An 18,126-nucleotide genomic window follows, 5' to 3' on the forward strand; every position below is an offset into this window, starting at 1 on the left:
TGTTAGATTTCACCATTGAAGAACAACTCTAGTCAAGCTAAGAGAGAAGAAGAAGAAGCTTTATTAAGCACAATTTTTATTCAACTTTTCTGTATCAATTTAGCCACCACCATACAAGTATTTATATACAATATTTTGTAACTAACTTTTCCTAACTAACTTTCTAACTTTTACTATTTACAATTTAGCCCCCAATGCTAAGTAACCCTTTCTTTAATACTTCCTGATGGGGATCCTTTAACCTACCAACTGTTGAAACCCTGGCATTTTCCTTGATGCATCTGTCACTGGTTGGAGCAACTGATTGAAAAACAGGCAAGTGGCCATGGTTAATGGGAGGAGGGATCAGATGCTGCAGGGCACCATGCTGCATGAAATGGGCATTCGCATTTAAACCATATGAAAATGGAGTAGCAAATACATAATGGTTTGGATGAGGAAATGGCATGAACCCATTTACAGGAGCAGTTGCCCAAGAAGGTGGAGTTTGATAATAATAGTTCCATTGCAGGACTTGAACCTTGGGAAGTGTGTGCCTTGACTGTGAACTGGTGGACGCAAGGATTGAGGTCGCATGCCAAGAGTCCCATTCACATTTGCATTTGTTGAAGCAGCTGTGTTTGGGAAACTTCCCACAGGAGTTCCTACAGAATTTGGTGTCAGGGAACTGACCTCCTCACCTCTAGCAGTAGCAGTTCTTTTTTCTTGTGCAACTTCGTAGCATTCAGCAAAAGCATTCTGCATAACTTCAGAAGTTTCTCTTCCTTCAGAGTTTTTGCTGCAATCTTCTGAATCTGACATCGATAATGATTCTGAATTATGTGGATTTGAAAAGGATGTAGCACTGTCTCCCTCACTAAGGCAGGATGAGCAATTATCAGAATTAGAAGAGCTGCTTTGTGATAAACCCAAAGTCCTCTGAGAGGAAGACCTCGGCATCAGACAAGAATCAACTTCATCTTCAGCCACTTCTTTCACATAACAAAGTGATTTATCTTCCAAGTGAAAACCACTTGCACAGTTGCTTTTAGTTTCAGAACTAGACTTTCTTAATTCTTGTATGCCCTTTTCTTCATTTAACTGAAGAGAACTGGATACTCCCAAATTATTAGAAACTTTTCTTCATTTAACTGAAGAGAACTGGATACTCCCAAATTATTAGAAATAGAAGGCTCGGGATGCTTATCAATTCCAGTGCTCTCAATCTGGAAAGTTGAAGATCTCAAGGTAACATCAGAGTCAGAGCTGCTCCTTGGATATTTCTTTCGCAATTCCATTGGTTCCCATACCTTCTTAATAACAGATGAATCTCTGCTAGACAGATTATTACGTATAGCCATTTTGCTTTTGGGTCTTGCACAATTTTCACGCACATATTCAACCTGATTATATTTGGTTCCATAGTAGGGCTTGGAGATATCTGATTCGCATCCTAACTTACTCACAGGTTTGTTGTTCCCGATTCCTCTGGCCATGTTTGGGTACAACTTAGCTCTGTCGTCACTGTGTTGGTTACAGCTGCAATCTGAGGATTCATATCGGTCATACTTCCTGATATTGGAACAATTCAACTTTTCAGCAAACTTAGAGACACCATCTTTCATGCTGGATTTTGCAGCATTACTTCTTAATGGCTTATTTAACCTGTTGGTACTCCTTGAAGCTTCAAAGTTATCACAGCGATGTCTTGGCTCATACTTACTTGCCGCACCTCCACTGCCTGAAACAGCAAATCGACGTCCATCAAACCATTTCAGGCTTGAATCTGGTTCAAATTCTTTTCGAAATTTCAACCTCCCAGAATGTCTCATATGGTCAGCTGGAAATGAGCCATTCCCCTCGTTCATATTGAATTCCTCAAAATAATCATCGGAGTTGATTTGCATACTTGGGTGATTATATCCATCCAAAAGTAGATCATCTTCATCATTCGGCGATAAAGGGCAGGATAAATTAACTTCCCCAGCTTCACTTACCGAGTCTGTATAGCCCATCAGATTAGATTCCTCATCAACATTAGGTGATAATTCCTCCTTTGAAACATCATCAGGGGGAAAATTACTTTGGTTTGAGTCGCAACTTTTCTTCTCTCTATCCTTTTCTTTTCTCTTAATCTCTCCTTCCTCCGCAGCTTCTTTTCCTTTTCTTTTATCCTCCTCCTCTCCTTGCGTTCTTCTTCTTCACGTTTTTCCTTCTCTTCTTCCTCGAGAAGTTTCATCTGCACAGATTATCAAAAATTTAGAAATATGCCTCTGAAATTTGGAAATGGCATAATAATCTCACAAGTAGAACTTCCTACACCAGAATTATAACTACTAATACCTGCTTTTCTAAAGTAACAATCTCCTTGCAGGCAACGTGAATGCGCTCCTCCAGCAACTTCAATGCAAGACAAACAAATATGCTATGTGCATTTTGCCGTGCAGTTCCCTCTCTAAAAGCTTTTTCAACCTGCAAATAATTTCAGTGTCAAAACACTTCCAAGCACTACAATGACCAAAAGATGAAATTCAATTGTCTAAGAAAGTCTTGGTCCAAGAAACGGAGACCTCAACTTTTCAAGGCAGATTCATGTAATTTTAGAGTGTATCAGAGCAAATCCCCATCACAGAAGGAATGAAGAACCAGACTTGCAACGACTAAGCATAGGACATTAAAAAGATAAAGCTACTACGTTACATTGTTTTAGATCTCCCAACTTTTAGATATACCACAGAAAAACAAAGATTGTCAGGAAGGAAGTAGCTAGAAATACTACTTACAGAGTCATGTAGGTATATGATCAAAGTTATTTCTGTTACTTAACTAGGCAGCATACAGGCAAAAAAGATTGTCAGGAAGGAAGTAACTAGAATCCCAAGCAAAGCAGACTATAAACCTCTCTATTGCTTAAGAGGCATTTAACAAAGCAAATCAGTATTTTATTAATAATTATAACCAAGTAAATAAACTGAAGAGTAAAAAGGATCAAAGTAGAGCCGTTCTAAGAGCAGCTTGACAGTTGACTAAGGCACTTGATTAATGACAAAAGAAGCAAAGGAGAGACTTACCTGCTCCTTAAAAATTACAGTTGCAGCATCTAGGAGAAATTCCCGAGCAAGTTCAGGACTCTTGGCATGTTTTTGAGGACGCGAGCATTCACCATCTAGTTCATTTCCATCCTTGTCCATGGAATCCTCATCCTGAAAAGAGAACATCAAGCAAAATCCATAAGGTGAGAAGTTCTGACAAAGAATACCATACCATCCAAAGAAGCAACTATAGACACAATCATAGTGGAGACAGAGGCATAGTTAATAAGCCTAACAAATTTGACTACCTCTTCTTCTTCAGCCTCTTCAGCATGCTCAAAGAACCTCCTAATGCTTTCCCCTCTTGTTATTGTAACAAAACCATCCCCAACCACAAGCCTGCAATGTACACATTGTTGCCCCTTCAATGCATGTGCTTTGACAGAAAGTTCAGTACATCTGCCATCCAGTTTCCATGCCCGTAGAGTGATATAGCAGGCATTGAAACCGCTCAAGTCTAGACCACTGACTTGCACTCTTCCACTCAAGCCAACATTTTCATAGTCCAATATATCACATTTTCCTTCTCCAGTTCCAACTGCCCATTCAAAGTGATGATATGTCCCAAAGGTATCAATGAACGCCTGATGCCAGTCAGCTACAATTGTGTCGTGAGAAACCTGAACACGAGTAAAATGGCATTAATCTAGGTGCAAATAACAACCTCTTTCACTTTATCTGCACTAAGTTCTAGGAGTGGTAGCATTTTTTGTCAATAGCATTAGTATCTTAGGTCTCCATGTTTGCTCTCCTTTAATTCCACATTTGGTGGGTAGTTGGGATGGTGTAGTGGAAGGGGGAAGTTGGGGTCACTGATTCACTCTCAAGTCCTTTTAACACAACTGAAATGCCATCAATGAAATGATATGCAGAAAAGACCATTGACCAAAATGGGAACAATTTACTAAATAATCCATGAAACTAAAAACTAGAAGGGTAGAAGAAAGGGATAAATTTTGTAAAATCCAAAGATTAAAATGGTATTTAAAAAAAGGAAAATATCAGTTCCCTATAAGATATCCATGGAAAAATGAAATTAGGCACAAACTAGCTTGCTTCCACTTCATACTTTGCACACCACATGAACAATGAAAGAGATGAACATGAAGAATTGATCACACCTCATACTGGAATGCTGCATCAGCAACACAAAACCAAATACTGCAATGAGGTTCTCTGCGCATGCGTTTCAACTCCTTCAGCTCCTTGAATTCACGGATAACATTCCTTCTACAATCTCTACAAAATCTCTTGCTATCAAACCTGTGGCAAGCAACAAACTCACAGTAAGTTAGTCATCTGATGGAATTGCCTTTAAGTACATTAGAGATATTAGACCAGATTTCATTCATACAACAGGGAAACCAAATGACAACTGCAAACTGGATATTAACTTTGCTAACATAGAGCAGGCAAATATAAAGATTTCTAGTCTAGATTTTTCCTAACATCATACCACATCATAACCTGAACTTCAACTTCCAGTACGGTAAAAGGTTACTTAACTAGGCAGCATACAGGCAAAAAAGATTGTCAGGAAGCAAGTAGCTAGAATTCCAAGCAAAGCAGACTATAAACCTCTCTATTGCTTAAGAGGCATTTAACAAAGCAAATCAGTATTTTATTAATAATTATAACCAAGTAAATAAACTGAAGAGTAAAAAGGATCAAAGTAGAGCCGCTCTAAGAGCAGCTTGACAGTTGACTAAGGTGAGAAGTTCTGACATAAAGAATACCATACCATCCAAAGAAGCAACTATAGACAATCATAGTGGAGACAGGAGGCATAGTTAGTAAGCCTAACAAACTTGACTACCTCTTCTTCTTCAGCCTCTTCAGCATGCTCAAAGAACCTCCTAATGCTTTCCCCTCTTGTTATTGTAACAAAACCATCCCCAACCACAAGCCTGCAATGTACACATTGTTGCCCCTTCAATGCATGTGCTTTGACAGAAAGTTCAGTACATCTACCATCTAGTTTCCATGCCCGTAGAGTGATATAGCAGGCATTGAAACCGCTCAAGTCTAGACCACTGACTTGCACTCTTCCACTCAAGCCAACATTTTCATAGTCCAATATATCACATTTTCCTTCTCCAGTTCCAACTGCCCATTCAAAGTGATGATATGTCCCAAAGGTATCAATGAACGCCTGATGCCAGTCAGCTACAATTGTGTCGTGAGAAACCTGAACACGAGTAAAATGGCATTAATCTAGGTGCAAATAACAACCTCTTTCACTTTATCTGCACTAAGTTCTAGGAGTGGTAGCATTTTTTGTCAATAGCATTAGTATCTTAGGTCTCCATGTTTGCTCTCCTTTAATTCCACATTTGGTGGGTAGTTGGGATGGTGTAGTGGAAGGGGGAAGTTGGGGTCACTGATTCACTCTCAAGTCCTTTTAACACAACTGAAATGCCATCAATGAAATGATATGCAGAAAAGACCATTGACCAAAATGGGAACAATTTACTAATAATCCATGAAACTAAAAACTAGAAGGGTAGAAGAAAGGGATAAATTTTGTAAAATCCAAAGATTAAAATGGTATTTAAAAAAAGGAAAATATCAGTTCCCTATAAGATATCCATGGAAAAATGAAATTAGGCACAAACTAGCTTGCTTCCACTTCATACTTTGCACACCACATGAACAATGAAAGAGATGAACATGAAGAATTGATCACACCTCATACTGGAATGCTGCATCAGCAACACAAAACCAAATACTGCAATGAGGTTCTCTGCGCATGCGTTTCAACTCCTTCAGCTCCTTGAATTCACGGATAACATTCCTTCTACAATCTCTACAAAATCTCTTGCTATCAAACCTGTGGCAAGCAACAAACTCACAGTAAGTTAGTCATCTGATGGAATTGCCTTTAAGTACATTAGAGATATTAGACCAGATTTCATTCATACAACAGGGAAACCAAATGACAACTGCAAACTGGATATTAACTTTGCTAACATAGAGCAGGCAAATATAAAGATTTCTAGTCTAGATTTTTCCTAACATCATACCACATCATAACCTGAACTTCAACTTCCAGTACGGTAAAAGGTAGAACCAAATGCTCATAGCATTGCTGATATTAAGTTCCTTAAAGAAAACGTTGTCTATTATTTATTTTTTTTTATTTTTTATGACAAGGGAAACCCGCAACCACTATCCTTTGGGTGCGCACAGGGTAAAACCCCCGCTTCTATGCAATAGCTCGCAAACCGCATAGGAGAGGTAACCCGCACTAGGCAAGCCCGGTGCGACGAACTCGACCCAGAAGGCAAACCCCTTGCTTTCGCTGGCAAGGGGTTTCGAACTTGAGACCTCCAACATGGAAGTCCCAAGCTCAAACCACTGGGCCACCCTGAAGGGTAAAACATTGTCTATTATTAAAAAGGCCAACATTGATTAGATGATGCTTCAGGTCAGAAACAGAAACAGTTTAGCTTTTGCACATTACCCCATTAGTCTAGCAGCTTCTAGACCATGTCAATCTAACTTTTTGAACCATGACAATTAAGGCCAAAGAAACTTATTTTCCAACAATGGTACCACGATATATATCTACAAACTTTTTCCACCACTCTTCATTGTCACCAATAAGATGTAGTTCTATCACAGCGTAAAATAATCTTATCCATTCCTGAAACCCAATTGTAAAGAACATACGCTACCAAACACCTACAGTAACAAAAAGATCAACTGGCAATGACACAACACTCGCGAATTGGCAGATTCCTGAACCTTCCCATGACCTCATGTATGATGTCATTATTTCTCCAAACCAAAATAACACAGACAGAGCGAAGGCAAGGTATCTGGTACCACTGAACTTTATACTAAAATTGAACCCATGGCAAATTAATATATGTGGGCTCATGAAAATTGAAGATCCGGACATTTACCCACAGGCACCAAGCAAATGAAAGCATATTTAGCTGCCAAATGCATTTATCCTTTAACTTGGGAAGCTAATAAAACACTACTATATACTCCCAGGCCTCAACAATTAAAAGGGAGGGGTCTGGTGTCATCCTTTTATTTTATCTGGTTATATTCCCAAATTATGGACAGAAAATAAACAAGCTCCAAGCAAGACAAGATGTAGTGCACATAAGAAACTTGATGGAACGCTAATTATTGTGCCAGAGGTCCTTCACCATATGTAATTGGAACAAACTATCATTAAGTTAGTCACTAGAAGAGCTTCCTGTGCCAAGAAGAAAGTCCTTAATAAGCATTAACTTAGACAGCTTTACAACAGATTTTTCTAATTTATTACTCCAAAAATAGCGGTACAAAATTCAAAATATGCAGACAGCATTCACTTTGATAAGGAAATGATTAGAAAAGGTGGAGCCTTACATTTCAGACACTCATGGCAGCAGAACTGCAAATATCACCCTGAACATACTCGAAATGGAGTGCATTCTTTAACCTAGGTAACCTATGCTGAAAAAATCCCACAACCTGAATTTTACTGGAGCTACCTTATTCCAGCTTTGAAATTCTCTAATCTGGTACACATTATCAGGAGAAAAGACTCCACGTGCTATTGATGACTGGAGTGGGATATCTATCCCTTTCAAGCAAGTGAAATTGATCTTTTTAATAAACTTGTCTACGTTTAATACCTCCACCCCCCACCCCCCAATTTGTAGGATTTCACTAGCTATGTTGTTGTCTCTACGTTTAATGTAAGTCATTCACCTTTTAAGATAACTTATAACTCAAGGGAAACACCACTATATCTAGATTTCAATTTGGACATGGTCTTCCAGTCAGTCCATATGGTGTATTAACTTAAAGAAGACAAGTGCTAAGATCAGATTTTGAACAGTACAAATCCGGAAGCCATCTGATCTACAGAACATTGTTTTTCATAGGATGATACTACAAAATAATTGAACCCCTCAATTAAACTTGCAATTCCAGAGTTAATAACAATTGTCAATTCAGCACATTTAATGTTGGAATAATATTAATGGATAAGACAAACAAAGAGGATAATAGTAAGTTATTAAAGGACAGCAAGCTGAAGAAAGGGCCTTATACGCACCGGTACATGAGCCTTTCGATAAAGTCCTCTTCCTTCATTTTCAAAAGAGACTGTCGTGTCTCTTCCCCCAGGGCAGTCCAGAAGTCTACCAATGTGTCTACAGAAAGTCTGGTAGTATGAAGAGCACATGTTTCTCTTGTTCCATGCCCTCTGCCATAAGTTGCCATCCCTTGGCTTATCCAACCCCTAGCACCTCCACCACAAGCATCAGGATAAAGCAGTTCTCTCTCTCGTTCCCTTCCACGTGAACTGTCAAACACCTGATTCAAAGGGGAAGGTCAGAAAACAAATGATGAAAACAAGGAAAAGATATTTATGAGATAAATAAATTTACATTTTGAAGTCCCTTCAGGGATTTGGTATATAGATAACAATCCAACAAGGTAAGCATCCCATCTCGTGTTGTGGTTAGACCTCCCCAAGGATGGACAGATGGATCTTGAACATCATACTCAGACCCTGTTGTTGCACGCAACTCTCCATCACATTGATCCTTCAATGTCCCTACTCTGCTGCAAGGACGGTGAGCACCTGCATCCTCATGCTGCAATGACTTCCCATACATGACAATTTGGAAAAAACCTTCAAGCAGTAATCCATTGCATCTAGAACAGTACATGTTCTTACGAGCTTGCTCAAAGAGAGTTTGTTTGTCAATCTTTAGAAGATTCTGCCGAGCTTGAGGTGATAGCTCATTCCAGAACTACAATACAACCAAGAGACCTTTAACATATAACAGATATTATAACCAAACGATATTCCCGTTTGATATTAAAGCAACTAAAACTGAAGTAAAATAAAAATCAAGATATGTCCCAATAAAAGGATGAAGTTTAAGGTAACCAAGTTGTTTTCCTTTAATAACCGATAATTCCCCTGTGAGTCATTAATTAACTGACCCAACTCCAATTGTTCTCACGTGTTCGGAACTCGGGGAAGTATAGACCCTCCCCTCTACTCTGCTCCACTTAAATACCAACTCTATGTCAACAGCAAGGCTTAAACTCGTGATGCGCGCTCAATCCACACATCTCATGCTGCATCCTCACCACTAAACCAAAACCCTAGGGGCTTAAGGTAACCAACCTATCCCAACAAAATACTACATAGCACTTGATTCATAGATGGGCATCTCTATAAATGTCCCAGGGTTGCATCCTGACTAATCACACTTAGAATTATAACGATTTTTGGAGCGCGCATCAACCAGAACTAATCAAGTAAGAGGGGAAAGAGAAACAAGGAAGTTTCGCAAGAAGTTATTAGGGCGACTCATAGTTAATCAATGTTAAAAAATATTTTCAAGTGAGAACTACACCTATTGCAGATTGGTATGTAATAAACAGCACTTTCATGAAAGCCTATCTGATACAGAATCAGTGTAATATACTAATGGTATCCAAAACTATAGAAAGTAATTAATTCGAAGAACCCCCTATCTTTTTATTGCATCCAGCTTATATAACGGTGACATTCTTTCCATTTTGGAACATTTGACATTTGATCGAAGCTGTTTCATTTTTACACAACTTTCACATTTCATTAAACAATTCAAAATGTACACACTGATGTAATCCTTCTCTACCAAAATAACCTTTTACCTACTACTACTACTTTAATATATTCTTCAACTACACCAAATACACTATATAAATAAAATTAACATCCTAACTCCATTCGCAACAAACAGTAATTCATTAAGATGTAAAACCTACTAACAAACAAGCAGATACCTAACCACTTCAACCCCATTTACTGACAATTGCATTGTTCAATCAAAAAACCATCTGCATATCACTTAGAATTCCAGAAAACACATCAAAACTCAGCAAAAAAAAAAAAAAAATACAGCTAAAATATTCACAAGTTACCAATTAAAATTCAATCACTACCTTCTGAAGCTGGTTGTAGCTTATATCCTCGCGATGCTTTGACCAAAACCCATTACTCGAAATCGATTTACTAGAAGCATTAAACACCGCCGTTTCATTATCATTTTGCTCATCATTTCTCTGCGCTAACCCTGGCATTTTCGCTTATCAATCTCTTAAACCGATTCAACTTTCACCTATCTATCTACCCATCCCTCTCCTCAAATCTCCGCCGTCCGATTCGATTCAGAAAATTTTCACCGAAATCCAATTAAATCAATTCACTGAATTTCAACCTAACAATCAATCGATTCTTCCCCCAATAATCATAGATCGAAATTTCGATACGTTCTTACCAATAAATACAAATATTAATCATATGAATCCAATTAAAACCGTATAAACATGGGATTAAACGTCTACTGAGAATCTAACAGTGACAATCGAAGACGAAGGATCGAAGAAAATCGAGAATTTAGATAGAAAAAAGGGGGAAAAAGGGGGGCGAAATGGAGGATAGAGGTTTTCGCTGATGAGATTTGGTGCAATGTGTATCTGTATTTATGTACGTACAAATTTTACAGAGAGAGAAGATTTTAGGGAGAAACCAACACCTTGGCTTTTTTGCAAGGGTTAACATTGCAAATTTCCATGGATTTATTGTTTGATAGGAAAATGTCCAAAAATTTAATTATATCTCATCATAACAAATTTAATTTTCATGTGTATATGTGAAAAAAAGTTAATTTTATCTTCCGTTATATTTTAATTAATGCAATTGATGTGTATATATATAGTGTTTTTTTATATAATTATGGTATTCAGACAGTTTCTAACAGTGAAATCCGCCATGGTTAGAATTGATGGAAAGAAATAGTGTTTTTCTCGATTAGGTTTTGAATCTGAAATTTCACAGTGCTCAATCTACTTTATTGGTCACTAGGTCATAGTCTGAGGTGATTTTTTAAAGCAATTAATATATGACTTTCTAATGTAACTATACAAGTGATGGCAAAAAAACTCAATAAAAATGGCGGCATGTATATGTGATGTATTGATATTGTGTATATAGGTTGAACTGTGTATGTATGTTGTATGACTATGTATCAGAAATGTATATGCGTTCATATTCTTCGATCAGAGATAGCTGAATAAAATGATTATTGTTGTGAATCAACCAAAAAAAAATACCTCAATCTGCTTCAAAACTCTATATATGAGCACCTCCAATGTTCTCAATTTTTTTAATTAATATTAACTCAAAATGAAGCTTGTTTATGTCGACCCAAAATCTGAAACTTGACTGAAAAGACTCAACAATGATTGTCGAGGTATACTTCCACCAGGTGTTGCTCTGAACTAGTAACATGCTCAAATCCATTCGATCTCCCAAAATGCACGGTAAAAGAAAACACATCTATTATTTATTTAAAAGAAAAATAAAAAATTATCTGCAAAACCTTTTCAATTTAAAATGAATCTGCAAAAATAGATACAAAAGTTGAATCGAACACTAATGAAAACGAGCAAAGAAATTCAACAAAAATTGATAATTGAAGCGTCAATGAAATTCTTGACTGAAAACCGGACGAAGAAGCAGGAAAGAAGGGAAGGAGAGGCCCTTTAATAGCCGGAAGAACGAAAACGAAAAAAATTACATTTCGCTAAAAATGAAAAGTGACCAAATGGCTATTTGTGTAATAAGTGATAATTGAGTTATTTTAGTAAGACATTTTGACCTAGTGAATATTTTGTCTAATTTTCGCTCATTGTATTATCTTATATTTTTCTTTCATGTTAACGAAACTCTATAATGAGTTAGGTAAATACCGGGCATCTAAATATTTCAGAAAAATAAAATTAAAAAGCCCGTTTATATTAGATTGTGTTTGAGGAGAAGATTTGGTGTAGGCATTTTTTATAAGTCTTTAATTAATCAAAAGATCTTCGTTTTCTTTGTTCTTTTTCAACCTATAATTTTGAAATTAAGGTAATGAATTTGTAAAAAAAAAAAAAAAAAAGATTGATCATAACTCATAAGATAATGTTCCCACTATTTTGCCTTTCGCACAAATAATTTTTCCATAAAAAATGAGGTTGATAAATGATCAAAAAATTAATTAATAATTATGAATTAATAAACGATCACAAAAGAGATTGACTATATGTATGGCTAACTCAATAATAATATTTATGTTGTCCTAATATCTAATAGTTTGCTACTATAAAATATAATAATAATAAGTAATTTTAAGCGAGGGTAACTTGAGTAAATATCTTCTATTATGTTTTTAATTGAAAAAAAATAATTATTTAGGTGAATGGCCTTTTATAGTAACACCCACTTAGGTATAAGAATAAATATAAAACTTTTTTTAATGGCAAAAGTATAAATGTCATGTAACATACAAATGATGGATTAAAATACTTGATCTAGTAAATAAATTATTTGGCAATTTTTCCTTGATTTATTAGATTTCTATTTTAACTATTTCCTCTAGCAAAAAAGGAAAAAAAATAAGAAGGTGGTAATATCTATTGAGACTTCGATCACCAACTTTTTTGTGATTCACTAACTATAATCACACAATATTTAATTGTAATATTAATTAATTATTTTAAAATTTTGTCAAATTAAAATACATGTATTTAAAATTATATAAAAATACTATAAATCACTAAATTTATGATTGAAAATATCTAAAAGCTTTTAAAATAAATTTTATTTGACTATAAATACAATGATACTTATATTCTTTAAAAGTTAAAATAATCATAATTTACTTATAAATTATTTTCATGTACTTGCAACCATTTGATAATTGTGAGAAAAAAATTAGTAAAAATAATCATTTGTTTTTTATTTTTGAATTCAAAATTATTACTCTTGTTTTACATAAAGTGCAAATTATTTAAAGCTAGATCTTGAAATTCACATCTCCAAAATCTACAGTAGCATTGTTTGACTTATTTATTTATTATTATGTTCTTTCTTCATTATTTATTATTTTTAACATTGACTAATAATTCAAATGGAAAATTCATAAATGTGTTACCTATTTTTCACAACATTGACTAGATTTTTCTCTTATTTAAATTAAATGTTCCATAAGATACTCTATGATTTATATAGTTGAAAATAGACAAAACATAAAAATATGGAGGGTAAATAGTATGCCTTTTAAGACTAAAACATGTGTTTAAAGACTAAATATATTGTCATAATTTGGAAAAATAGAAAATTCTTCAAATAAGATAAATGATAGTCCTTTTTTGTGAATATTATTTTAAAATAATGGTTGATTTTAATGTTTAGTCAAAAAATTTAAAAAGGAAAATATGTTAAACAAGAGCATGAATATTTTTTTCAAAAAAAACTTGGAAGGTTAATAAAGAGATGACCAAATGTGCCTGGACGAGGCAGATGATATTTTCAAGTTTTACAATATATAAACGTTAATTAAATAATAAATAAATGTTAAAAAAAATGAATTAAAAGTGCTCTCTAAGTTGTGCTAGATAATTATCCATCACACAATTTTTAAATTCAATTTATGATAAATTCCGAAAGACAAAATTTTAATATGCCATCAAGTTGGACTAATAGTGTTGTCATAGTGACCAAATGTGAAGAACATATAATGCAAATGTAATTTTAAAAAATATCACAATTACAATATTTCATCTCTTTAGATCATAAATTATTGATTTAATAATTTAATTATGGTTTTGATTTTATTTTTTACCGAGTCAATTTTGTAATGGTTTAAAATTTTTCTTGATAACCTCATAATAGTTGAAGATAAATCTTCTAGGTTCATTATATTTTATTTCTCAAGTAATTCAAATAATACAAAATTAGTTCATTTCTTTTAGGGATAATGGTCTGAAAAATATCCCAACTTTGGTCGGATTTGTTGTTGCGATACTAAACTTTCATGAGGACCTATTAACTCCCTAAACTATTTAATACTGTATTTTAAACATATATATTTGCCCACGTGGACATAAAAAATAATGCAAAATTATAAGTAGTAATATGTCCACGTGGGCACATATATAGCTTTAAAATACACTATTAAATAGTTCAAGGAGTAAAAAATACGGTATTAAATAGTCTAGGGAGGTAATAGGTCCTTATGAAAGTTTAGTATCGCAACAGCAAATCCGACCAAAGTTGAGGTATTTTTCAGACCTTTATCCCTTTCTTTTATATCAAATGTTATGCTTTTTCTACTTGCAATTAATCTTCGTAATATTATGTACATTGTATTGTTAATACTTATTATATGTTGAAAATATAATTAAATAATAAAAGTGTGTTTTGTCTAACAACTTAAGCTTTTAGATAAGATAGTCATGCACTTCATCATGTTATCAGAGTCAGGTTCATCCCAATTTGTTGTTCACCGATGTTGGACCCCATTTAGAAGTGTTCACGCTCAAATTGAGGTCTAGGGGCGTGCGGGGAGTGTTAAGAAGTCTCACATCGGTAGAGGGATGAGAAATTGGTCTTTTTATATGGCTTTGGACAAACCTCTCCTCATGAGCTAACTTTTGGGGTTGAGTTAGGTTTATGTGTAATATCTATACATTATACACTAGTAAATCATAGAGTAAATTTTAGGATTAGCAAGCATAAAAATCATATTTGTATGTTATAGCTATAGTTTGCATAATTGCGCTCTATGACAAATTTTATGTTTGCTATGGAGCATCAGGGCGTCCGTGTCTATAAAAATGCATTTGTATATGTATATGTTCTTTATGTTTGTATATCTGCATAAAATTTGAATTTGTATACAATTGATTCGAAATAAAACATTTGTATATCAAATCTATATCAAATCTCTCTCTCTTTATACAACACAAATTATGCATTGTAATTTGTATAATTTGTGTTTGTATGAAGTGAGAAAAAGAGAAAGACAAAAGAGAACTGGTAGGGGGAGATCTATATTTGTATAATTATTAAGTGTATAGGACGAAAATATATGTATTTGCATTTGTATATACAGTTTTCTCTCGCTTTATACAAGCACAAATGCAATTTATACATTTGTGTTTGTATAAAGTGAAAGAGGCGAGGGAAGTGGCGAGCGAGACTTCTAGGGAGAGAGGCGAATGACAAGTGTTTGCTACAGATTGGAATTACATGAAACTATGGTTATATCATTTAGTTTGAATTAGAAGTTTGCTATTTTATACAATTTTTCCTAAATCATATTCAACTTAATGAAATTTGATTTTTAAACGCAAATTACCCAATAATTATTGGACCACTCTATTTAAATTCCTTTTTATCACTTTGTCTATTAGTAATTTTCGTTACATAATTATTTTGTGTGTAATCTTAATGGTTAACCTGATATATAGATAAATAATCGATTAACTAATAGTCAATTAATCGACATGTTACAGCTTGTTTGGATGATTGTTATCTGTTGTATTGTATTATATTGTTAGTTTAAATACAATGTTTGTTTTTATGGTTACTTAAATTCTATTATGTCATATTGTTTAAATCAATCGTTAGGTAATAACGAAAAGACCCATTTTATGTAATCGATTTGGTGTGATCACGTTGTTACTTCAATATTTTCTTCTCATTTTATCCTTATTTATTATTTAATAATAATCATATTTCATCTTTTATCTTATCTATTCATAGTAGTTCTACTATGTACCTTACTTTTCTTATAGGTTTACTATTCAAATTATGAATGTGTGAAATTATGCAATGATAGAGAACGATACAGTCTATCCAAACATTGTATTCATTAAAACAATATAATAAAATACAATACGACACGTTACAAAAAAATATGTACAAGCCATGTGGGTTGACCCAAAGTGCACCCACCAAAATACGATACGATACAATATAATACAATACAATTAGTGGCGGAGCCATAATTTTCAATAGGGGTTCAAAATGTGAAGAAATAGACACACGAAGTAACCGAAGGGGTTCAACATCTACTATATATATCTAAAAAATTATTTTAACTATGTATATATAATATAATGGGTAATGCTAAATGATCAAAAAATTTAAAAAGTCTATAGTATTCTTTTTATTTAAAGTTAAACTGATTTGTTTTTCATTTTTTAATTAAAATATATTAAAGTTAAAAAAGTAAAAATATTTAAAAAGGTAAAATAACATTTTTTAAAAATTTTTGGCCAAATTTGTGGCCAAAAGGATTTTTCCTAATATAATTTTCCGCCGAAGGGAGTTCGGATGAACCCCAAACTATAAGATGGCTCTACCACGAAATACAATACAATACATTATGAAACAATACATAGTAACCATTCAAACAAAGTATTAATTATTTTTTAACAAAATGTAGTATGTTTATACTCGATAATCGAATCGATAATCTTTAATATCAAGTTGAATGGATCGATATACAGTTCTAGTGAGAGGTAAACAGTGGATAAATAAAAATAGACGGAAATAGGTAAGGGTAAACAAAAAAGAAAAAAACATAATCCTTTCTCTTCTCGTTAAGACTTGAGAGATCCTTTTTCTTCTCTGAAATTCATCATTCACAGATCAGCTCTCTCTCCTATCAACAATGGCGGCGGCGGGATTTTTCTCTAATACCAAATACTCCGACAGCTTAACACTCGTCGGAATTTCAATCTGCACAGCTATAGTATGTGAAGCAATTTCATATCTCCTTATATACCGCACTACTTCATACAAATCCCTCAAATCTACAATCGATAAAGCTTCAAAAAAGCTCGAAACTATGAAGACTCAGGAACCGGTTCCATCTGTACTCACGAAGAAGTCGAAGACAAAGAAGATTGATCGGGTCGAAACTTCCTTGAAGGAGTCAACCCGGGATCTCTCCCTTTTCAAATTCAAATCCGGATTCGTCGTCGCCGTAGTGTTGTTTATGGTTTTCGGGTTTCTTAACAGTCTTTTTGAAGGGAAAGTTGTTGCTAAATTGCCGTTTATACCCTTTCGTCTTGTTCAGAAGATGAGTCACAGAGGGTTACCGGGTGATGACATGACGGATTGTTCAATGGCGTTTTTGTACTTCCTTTGTTCGATTAGTATCAGGACGAATCTTCAGAAGTTCTTAGGGTTTTCGCCTCCTCGTGGATCTGCTGGAGCTGGGTTATTCCCAATGCCTGATCCAAAGACCAATTGATAGATCCAGCAGAACTGGGTATTTGCTTTTTTTGGTTATTGTTTAGATTAATAATCTTTTTTTCTACGTAAAGTTTTGAACTTGATTGATTTTTCTGCTCCTAGATTTGGAATTCATAATAAGAACTTTGATTAGTTTGAGTTGTAACTGGATTCTGTAGAATTAGTTTTACTTGATCTTTGGCTTATATATTTTGACTCCCTTTTCTAGGTATTGAACTTTGGTTAACTGTTTCATTGCCTTACTTGAGGTTGATAGTTAATGTGAAAATAGTCCTAATCTGATGAATCTTCTTTGAGAATCGGACGGATTGGATAAGGAGAATTCATACAGCTGAACCCAACTAGTTTGGTGTTGAGATGTTGTCGTTGATTTAGTTCATCGAAATCTTAATAGATGATGGGTAGATCTCACCGGTATTGCTTTAATCTTTTGCTATGATATAGCTCTACTTTTATAAAAAGAGGATCTTTGCTATGATGAAACTCTATTGTGTGTGTTTGTGTGCTTTACTTTTGGAGGATAAGTAAATACAATGTATTGATCTAGTATTCGATGATTCTTCTATAAGCCAAACCTCCTGACTAATGAGGCTTCTATCTGGATACGCATATAAGAAACTTTGTTGTTCTTTTTTGTCCTTCAAATTGGAATTGTATCCAAGGTTTGGTTAATTCAGTTTCTTACTGAAGTAAGTTGTTGCATTGATGGCATCAAGACGATGCAATGGTTACAAAAGAGATATGGTGAGCTCCAGTACATTTGTCTATGTTAGAACTGGGAACTGACTACCAAACAATCTCCATAAAGGCCAGTGTATGGGAAAAAAAAGAAGGAAGACATGCTAACATAATGAGATAACTTCTATGGGATGTATTTTTATTTGAGATGCTTCACGGCATATCATTTTTCCGTTCCAATTCCTATGATTTCTCTTCTAGTTTATGCCTTTT

General features: G+C 34.4%; 1 protein-coding gene and 1 pseudogene across 1 annotated transcript; one reads left to right on the top strand and one right to left on the bottom strand.

Moving 5' to 3' along the window:
• Positions 1 to 184: 184 nt before the first annotated feature.
• On the bottom strand, positions 185 to 10,631 carry LOC102592192 (uncharacterized; annotated as a pseudogene).
• Positions 10,632 to 16,588: 5,957 nt separating this feature from the next.
• LOC102597373 (transmembrane and coiled-coil domains protein 1-like) lies at positions 16,589 to 17,173 on the top strand. The gene is given in 1 exon segment (NM_001288701.1): positions 16,589 to 17,173. A coding segment is annotated over 1 exon segment (585 nt).
• The last annotated feature ends 953 nt before the right edge of the window (positions 17,174 to 18,126 follow it).

The sequence above is a fragment of the Solanum tuberosum genome, unplaced genomic scaffold, assembly GCF_000226075.1.
Source record: "Solanum tuberosum cultivar DM 1-3 516 R44 unplaced genomic scaffold, SolTub_3.0 scf00379, whole genome shotgun sequence".
Lineage (NCBI taxonomy): Eukaryota > Viridiplantae > Streptophyta > Magnoliopsida > Solanales > Solanaceae > Solanum > Solanum tuberosum.